The 9,149-nt window shown below is 34.5% G+C and overlaps 1 protein-coding gene across 1 annotated transcript; it reads right to left on the reverse strand.

Annotated features, from left to right (window-relative positions):
- Nucleotides 1-1,401: 1,401 nt before the first annotated feature.
- On the reverse strand, nt 1,402-6,678 carry LOC127126962 (uncharacterized). The gene is made up of 7 exons (XM_051056036.1): nt 6,557-6,678; nt 3,178-5,805; nt 2,957-3,042; nt 2,511-2,699; nt 2,183-2,404; nt 1,753-1,877; nt 1,402-1,654 (listed from the first exon to the last, which is right to left on the reverse strand). Exons 1-7 carry the CDS (start codon nt 6,557-6,559, stop codon nt 1,593-1,595), a joined length of 3,315 nt encoding a protein of 1,104 aa, XP_050911993.1. The 5' UTR covers nt 6,560-6,678; the 3' UTR covers nt 1,402-1,592.
- Nucleotides 6,679-9,149: the final 2,471 nt, after the last annotated feature.

The following is a 9,149-nucleotide window of genomic DNA, read 5'->3' on the forward strand; positions in this document are numbered from 1 at the left end:
ACTCACACCTAACCATCACATTCCAACCACTACCACTCGGCACAGATCTCAACCTAAAAGGGCATTTCACTTTCATACTATACGTGCCCTCTGAGGATTTACTGCTTTCAGATGTATTCTTCCTTTTATAATTACATCTTCTCTTATAATCCAAAATCAATTAATCTTTCCTACCTCACTGGTCATTTGCAGTATCAGAATGAACAGTCACAACAATAATACCATGTTTTTTGCCAATATATTGTGTCCAGACTAATACTTCAGATCGGGACTTAAATATCTGTCAATTACATCACAGAAAAAGTATATTATCAATATCATATAAGGGCGAGAAAATATTTAATTTAAACTTATTACATAGTAAAACATACTTTATCTATGGTGAATAATTGCGTACAATCGCTACACGAATCTGTAGATGACTCTGTCGGCTCCGGATCACACAAATAAAACATTTTTTGAAATTTTTACTTTGTTATCGAAAATTTCAAATATACTCAAAATTTCTGGTATATCGAAAATTTGAAAAAATTCTGTACTTTTTTGTCCACGGAAATTGAGAATTTCCGATATTATATATCGGATTTTTTAAAATTTATGGTATTTTTTATCGAATTTTTTCCAAATTTTCGATATGAATGTGTGAATTGTAAAAAATGCGAAAAATTGAATTTCGAAAATTTCAAATTAACTACCACAAATTTCATTTCAGTAAGTTTAAAAAAATAAAAATTATAGAAAAAAAATAAAATTTAAAATGTAAATATCAACAAAGATATTTTAGAAATGTTGAAAAATTGGAGGGTGTCAGGTTTAACTAGGGATTGGCAAGAAGAATTCTCTTATAAAGAAATTCTCATATAAGAAATTCTCATTTCTCATTCTTGTTTGGGCTTGCCAATTGGTTAGATCCTAGCGAGTAAATTTAATAAAATGTGTCGTTGAATAAATTGAAGTTAAAATGAATATTTTAAATATTATTAAGATGGTGTGTAATTTATAAATAAGACTTATGTGTGAGTCTAATATACCAGGCAATGATTAAGTTTGATATGTAATATTCTAATATAATATTCCAAGTTATTGTGTTCCTAAGTGAAATGATATGTGCTCCTAAGGGTATTAAAATTTGAGAATTGTGAAGTGTCTGTCTATGTACTATGAGTGATATAAAATATGTATAAGTGCTATGAATAGTGAAAAGGTGTTGCAAACATATGAAATGTGAAACATGTTGTAAATATGTGGACAATGATGAGATACCATGAAATTGTGAAATGTGACAATGTGTTGTAATTCATGTGAAGTTTGTAATTATAATGAAATTTGTCATATGTACACATTACTACTAGGTATTCAAAAGAAGCACCAACTTCTACCAAAACATAGACAAAAGGGCAATAAGTAAAACTCTTGAGAAGCATTATTAAACTATGATTAGATACACATTATTACTATGTATTCAAAAGAAGCACCATCTTCTAGCAAAAACTTAAACAAAAGGGCAAGAAGTAAAGTTCTTAAGAAGCATACATAAACTATGGTTATATACACATTAGTACTATGTATTCAAAAGTTATGACACATTAGTCCTAAACCAGTGGTTCTTGCTTTCTTTTAAAAATACCCCATAGATAATACTTTGATTGAAATCCTGCATGATGAATAATTTAAAAGTTAAGATACAATTATTAACAAACAATAAAGTTTATATGAAGAAGTAGAGTATATATGTGATGGAATGTAACTCACTCTTATATTGGCTTGGGAGCATTCTAGAAGAAAAAATTAAAAGCTCAGCTTTTTCGACCCAAACTCTTATGGCAAGATCATTGGAAATCATTTCATCAACTAATTTGTCATAATATCTCACAACCCTATAAAGAAAGAAAGAAATCAGCATTTAATGCAATACTAGCTTAAATATGAGCATGGATCCAAATCCTCGGCTGCATACTTAGTTAAGTATGCAGCTAAGTATGCTGCCGAGAATTTGATTCCGCTTGGAGAGACCATATCAGAACTAAGTATGCAGCTAAGTATGCTGTTGAGAATTTGATTCCGCTTGAAGAGACCATATCAGAGCTACCTCATTTGGAAAAAAACTTATATTGTTTTAGTGACGCATACTTTAGAAGATTAAACAGAAAATGTATTAGCTAAGTTTGTGCAAAAATGTCACCTTTCATTTTGAGGAAAGAAATAAAGGCCAATGCTCAGGTTATCTGTTCCAAATTTCTTGAAACTCTTTGGCCACACAGCTGATCTTTGAACCAAGTCTCCATATAGCACATTAGGGAGATGTCTTGTCTCCTCGAGAACTTTTGGGCATGCTAAGGTGGACAAATGGCCCATTAGTCTTGTGATTTTATCAAAGCTTTTGTTGAAAACCTGCAAACTTCCCCTAATATCCACAAAATTCAACTTCAGACAATGCTTTCGTCGTAGGACATACAGAAAACTAGTTAATTCTAAAAGACGGGTCATAAGATACAAAATATGTTTCTTACCTCCAGATTGGATCAACAATAGGTTTTGGATCAACAAAAGTAACACATTTCTCGATGGAATCAACTTCACATTTTTCCGAATCTGCAGCTTTGCTATCTGGATAATCTGCGCCTAATATCTCTTCTTCGCAATCCTCACAAAACCAAATAACGTCGTCTGTAAAAACCACAGGACCCTTTAAACAATACCTGAAAATAGTATTTAAGAATGTGAAACTACAACTTCATAAAATGCTAAATATAATGCTTATTTCTACTTTATCCAACAAATTAGGATAGAAAGAAACCAAAAAGAGAAGTCTAGTGTATTGATGTGAATCAATGTGTATCGTTTCAATATTCTTTGTAGTCAAGTGGTTGTATCTTGCATGCAGTAGAATAAAATGATTAAAATTTGCTACAAAGACATGAAATATTAGTAAGTGAAAAGATTATGTAAAAAGCACCTATGCATTGCATAATCTCCACATTTGCTGCAATATACTATTGCCTCTTCAAAGCCTTCATCGCCACACATAAGACAAATTGATACCTACAACAAGCAAGAAAAGTTTAAATGCAATGATTCATAAAAGTTGTACATAACAACAAAAAAACATATATTTTCATAAAAAAAAAATACAGTATTATTCGTTACTTCCATTGGAAATCAGAAAACGAGAAATACCTGAGGCAAATGAATTCTCCCCGACGCACCGGCGAGAACATCCGTATCCACTTCCGCTTGAGAGCCTCTATCTTCAGTTTCAGTTTCAACACTGACCTCAGAAGCGGCATCAATCTCAATATCTGATTCCTCAGTAGGAGGTTGGCTCTCAATATATGTTACAGCTTCTGATACTTGAGGTTCTGTTTCAGTATATAGACCACATTCAGTCATGGGTTCAAAACTTGACCCTGCTGCATTTGGCAGTGCGGAAGCAAGTGGTTCTATAACTATTTCTATCGCTGCAGAGTCAAAATTCACAATTTCGGTTTGGTTGTTAGACATAGAACCAGCAGGGTTGTGCAACTCTGTTGAGATCAAACGTTGTTGATCATTTGAATCAACAATAGCATTCTGAACCTCATTATGAACTTTGCTCTCAAACATTGCTGTCTGTATAACAGCTACAGGTGCGGATGCCTGAGAAGCAATAGGAGAATGTGATGGTGCTATTACTATTGCACCAGAATCAGAACATGTATCTTCAATCAAGGCATTAACATCAGAACCTGCAGGGTCGTCGGCGAGAACATCCATCTCCACTTCCACTTGAGAACTTCCGTCTTCAGTTTCAACACCGACCTCGGGAGGGGCATCAATCTCCATTAAGACAGATGATAGCAGTTCAATATCTGTTTCCTCAGTAGGATGTTGGCTCTCAATATATGATACGGCTTCCGATACTTGAGATTCAAAACTTGACCCCACTGCATATGGCAATGCGGAAGCAAGTGGTTCTATAACTATTTCTATAGCTGCAGAGTCAAAATTCACAATTTCGGTTTGGTTGTTAGTCATAGAACCAGCAGAGTCGTGCAACTCCATTGAGATCGAACGTTGCTGATCATTTGAATCAACAATATCATTCTGAACCTCATTATGAACTTTGCTCTCAAGCATTTCTGTCTGTGTAATGTCTACTGGTGTGGGTACCTGAACAGCAATAGGAGATTGTGGTGGTACTAATACTATTGCACTAAAATCAGAATATGCATCTTCAATCAGGGTATTAATATCAGAACCTCCAAGGCCATGAATCTCCATTGAGATTGAGTGTGGCTGATCATTTGTTTCCACGCCATAATTCTGAACCTCAAGAAGTTCTTTGCCTTCTTCTAGTTCTGTCTGCGAATCGATCTGACCTGAGGGTTCACAACTTATACATTCCGTCTTGGCACTAATATTAGAGCCTGCTGAGGCACTCAACTCAACTGGAGTTGATTGTGGCTTATCATTTTTTACAGACCTTCTAATCCCATTACTCATCTTCATGTACTTACCTCCTAGTGCTTCTTCAATCTCGCGCTTGGAACGATGATCCTCTGAATCAGTGTTATCCCTGACTTTCCTTTTAGACTTGTCAGCTGTAACTTTCTTTTTCTGGAAACTACTAGTTTCATTTTTCACATTCTCTACCTTGAAATAAAGATCCTTTGCACCAGTGTGATCCCTGAGTTTCCTTTTAGAACCTTTAGCAGGAACTTCCTTGTACCCGAATCTAGGAGCTTCGCGACTCGTATTTTCTACAGAACACCCATCTTTCTTAGATTTTGGAACTTTCTTATGTTGAACTACTGGATTCTTTTGAGAATTTTGAATATGTACACCCTCTTCTCCATTTGAAGTTTTACTTTCCGTTGATTGCTCATGTAGTTCTATTAACATTCTTCGATGTTTCTCTCCATTATTATGCGCTTCCAAATTCTTAAGAGGAAACACAACACCACAAATTTTACAGTGTACACGTTCTACTGTGGCTACATCAGGAACAGTTGGTTCCGGCATTTGATGTGGTAAGCACTTTTTATCAGTATCGTCTTCAGGTGTTTGTTGTGGCAAGTTCATCATGTCAGCACAGAGTTCCGACATTCGAAGTGGTAAGCACTTTCTATCAGTATGGTCTTCAGGTGCTTGTTGTGGCAAGTTCATCATATCAGCACAGTGTTCCGACATTCGATGTGGTAAGCATGTATTATCAGCATCATTTTCTGCCTTTTGATGTGGTAAGGGTCTTTTAACAGAAATGTCTTCTGCCGTTTGATGTAGTAGGCACGTTTTATCAGCATATTCTTCTACCGTTTGGTGTGGTAAGCACCTCGTATCAGCACAGTGTTCCGCCGTTTGTTGGGGTATCTGCTTTTTATCAGCACTGCATTCCGGCGTTTGTTGGGGTATCTGCTTTTTATCAGCTAAGTTTTTGGGCCTTTGATGCAGTAAAGGCCTCTTATCAGCGCGTTGATGTGGTAGTAAGTGCCTACTATTAGCATAATGTTGCGGCCTTTGATGAGTCAAGTGCCTCGGATCATAATAGTATGTCGGCACTTGATGTGGTAAGTGTCTGTTATCAACATAGTGTGCCGGCATTTGATGTGGTAAGTGTCTGTTATCAAGATAATGTGCCGGCATTTGACGTGGTAAGTGTCTGATATCAGGAAAATTCGCCGGAATTCGATGAGGAATTCGGTAATTGTAGTTACTCGGACCCCAATAATGAGGAATTCCGTAATTATAGTTAAACTGTTCCGGAGCGAAATCAATGAATGGAATATGATTCCAACCACCTCTATAATTGTTTTGAAAGTTTCCATTCTGAGAGAAAAAAAAACATTCAAACATGAAGTAATGAGTCAGATATAAAATCATCATTCCCTTCACCTATGAAGCTCAAACACAGACACCGGACAAGATACCAACACTAACAATTCGAGAAAATAAATAAATTGAACGCAATCACATGTCTCGAACGGACACGCTTCAGAGGTATTAGTGCAATATGAAGCATGGACACCCAAAACACGACCTCGACACTGCCACGGAGACATCGGTAATAATTTTTAAAAAATAAATAAATTAAACGTAATTACAAATATTGGTGGTGCATGTGTCTGATACAACACTGACACGCATTTTTTCAAAGGTGTTTGTGCTACATAGAGTTGAGGTGTCTGATCTAGACACACATTTTTTTCATAGGTGTCCGTGCTACATAAAGTTTTTTTACTAGCATGGACACCGAAAACACTACGGTGACAATGACAAATCTACAACCGTAATAATATGAAAAAGTAAAAAAGAAAAACAACTGTTTACCGTAACTCATTCACATTCGACCTTTTCCAAAAAGAACCCAATTTCAAAACAAAAAATCACTCAAAACAATCACATTCAAACATAAACAAAAAGAGAAACTATAATCATTGACTGAAAGAGAAACTACAATCCATAAATTCACTTTAACATGCATAAACTGATTTTCAACTCTAAAATATCAAAAAGAAAATACAACAAAAACATTGGTATGCATTTATTTATGAACAGAAACAAAACAAAAAACACTAACCATTGTGTAGAATCGAAGGGTTTCTGAACACGAAGAATGGAAATCAAAAGAAGAAGAATTGGATTTGTCGAGAGTGAATAAAGACTGAGAAATTGATCACTTGATAGACAGTGACGATAAATAAGAAAGAAGGTTTTAGTTGACTACGGTATTAGTTTAATGTATTTGTGCTGTTGATTGAATTTGATCGTTGGATTTAGATCGAACGGTTAGGATTTTAAATTTAAATCTTCTGTTTTAAAATAATAAATCTGTACTGTATTTTGAACCATCTGATTAAATCGAATGATCATGGTTTGAGTTATTTCCGTGCTCCGTTAAATTAATGAATGCGTGAAAGGAAATTCTATTTCCAAATTTATCTCAAGTTATTTTTGGTATTTAGCAAGTCAATCTTTTTTCTTTCCTTTTTTGTCACGGAAACTATAGAGTATAAAGATGGTGCTCTTTTCTATTTTAAAAGTCAAAAAATAGTTATAAGAAAATTATATATGTATTCTTATATGACATTAGCGAACTTAAATTCAAATTATCAGATTTAAATTTTTTTTATTTTTAATAATTGTTCGGTGACAAAATTAAAAATATGAATATGCAAAGTCGATTGAAGTGAGCAGGGCCTTCCAAACCCTTAGATCAGTAAAACTCTCGCTTTAACATTCAAAATATTATTTTTTTAAGTAAGTTTGAACAATTTAAATTTTATAACAATATTTTTGGATTTTTTTTAATATTGAGAAAATAATTTCATTTGATAATAAAAATTAAAAAGATTATTGTCTTAATTTTGTTTATTAAAACATAATAAAAACTTAGATATTGAAGAATTGAATTTATTTGCAGAAGTAAACATCTTAAAAGAAATTATACGTGTAGAAAATAATACACCAATTGATATATTTAATTATGTACAAGAATTTATTCTTTTTCAAATACATGTATTGTGGAACCCTGTTTTGCAGGTCATTGAACATGTTTTTGATGATGACAACTATTAAAGATGATTATGTCCTTGATAATGAAAACAACTAAAATCAAGCATAAAGCGGTTAAGCGGTTAAGATGTAAACCAGGATATTAGGGTTTGATGAACTTGACTCTTGGATGATGGCAACCAAATGAAATAGAACTCAAGCCTCATCTCAAAGTAAACTCAAGAAAGTGTCTATAAGGATGAAGCATCAGACAAGTCTTGAAGTATATGAAAGTTTACCTTGACGCATCTGAGTGAATACACTGTAAAAGCATAAGTTTTTTTTCGGAGAAGTGCATGGCTAAATCACACAGAAACAAACAAGTTTTCAAACTTAGTTTCTCAAGAAAACATTTCTAAAAAAATCCTTGAAGTCGTGTCAAACAAGTTAGGAACTGACGGAAAAGATGTGGGCAAGATTTTGCTATTTCCAATCGATTGACACCTTATGGAAATCGATTGGAGAAGTTCAAAAATGTGCCCTAATCGATTAGGACATCGCCTTAGTGATCGGTAACAGCTAACAAGTGTTTTCTGATATGGCGGACCGGCAAGGTTAGCACTCTAACGTCCAAGTCAGTAAGATAGAGAAATGGTTATGTGCATCATAGTGAGAACATTTCAATGATCAGCGCATGATCCTCTTTATATGGGGGCGGTTAGGACGACCCCATGTTCCCTGACATGAGATGTGGGGGACCGTTCGATTAAATCTAACGGTGGACTATCATCGAATGGTATAGATTGAGTGTTCGTTTTTTAATTGATGGTGTACTTGATCTTTCACAAGCCAGTGAATGTGTCTTTGATATTGCCACAATACGTAAAATATGTAGGCATTTATTGACTTATTTTACAAGCAATCAACACAAAAAAACTCTAATTTCTCTATGAAAATGATTAAAACACCTGTGTAGACTTTCTAATTTCATATTTATCAAAAACAAGTGAAAATGTATGAAAAAAACACCAAGCAACACACAAAGACGTTGCAAATGCTAATGTTCTATTATCAAGGCTCGCTAGGCCATATTCATGGGTGCTCTAGACAAGCACATACGAGAAAAGACTTCCTAGCTAAGCAACTTAATGGTGAAGAAAGGGTTTGTGCGCTAAGAAAATATGTGAGGTGCGCATAGAGAGCTATGGAGGTTAGGGTTAGTTGTGGGGTGAGTTGGTATTTCTTAACCTAGAAGAACATAGTTGCACTAGGCAGAGATGGGTGATGTTCCTAACAAGCCTACATTTCTCTAACCTATAAATAGGAAGTTAAACTTCAGTTCATAGGGAGTTTCGGTGGATTCAAGGGAGTACAAAAAGGAGTAGGTTTACCTTGGTCTCAGCATGAGAATAGGATAGTGGAATTAAATGCATAAGTGATGCTCGTAGTGGCACTTGTAGATGACTCTCTGATTTTTTTTCTCGGGATTACCTGTACAACTGAGATGAGTAAGCGTAGTTAGAAATTTCTTTGTTGGGGGTAGATGTAGTCATTATATATTCATGTTTCATTTGGTCATATGATGTTTTATGTAATTCTACTTAAACTTTAATATTGATGACTCTTCGTTCTTAATCTTTTTTTTGGTTATCTATATAAAATATGTTTTCATGGTATGG

This window comes from Lathyrus oleraceus, chromosome 1 (genome assembly GCF_024323335.1).
Source record: "Lathyrus oleraceus cultivar Zhongwan6 chromosome 1, CAAS_Psat_ZW6_1.0, whole genome shotgun sequence".
In the NCBI taxonomy this organism is placed as follows: domain Eukaryota; kingdom Viridiplantae; phylum Streptophyta; class Magnoliopsida; order Fabales; family Fabaceae; genus Lathyrus; species Lathyrus oleraceus.

Excerpts from the sequence above, each read along its gene's own strand:
- LOC127126962 (XM_051056036.1), bottom strand. Across the intron at positions 3,043-3,177 it reads GGAGAATTCATTTGCCTCAG|GTATCAATTTGTCTTATGTG; the intron begins GTATTTCTCGTT and ends TGCTTGTTGTAG. Across the intron at positions 2,700-2,956 it reads GGAGATTATGCAATGCATAG|GTATTGTTTAAAGGGTCCTG; the intron begins GTGCTTTTTACA and ends TACTATTTTCAG.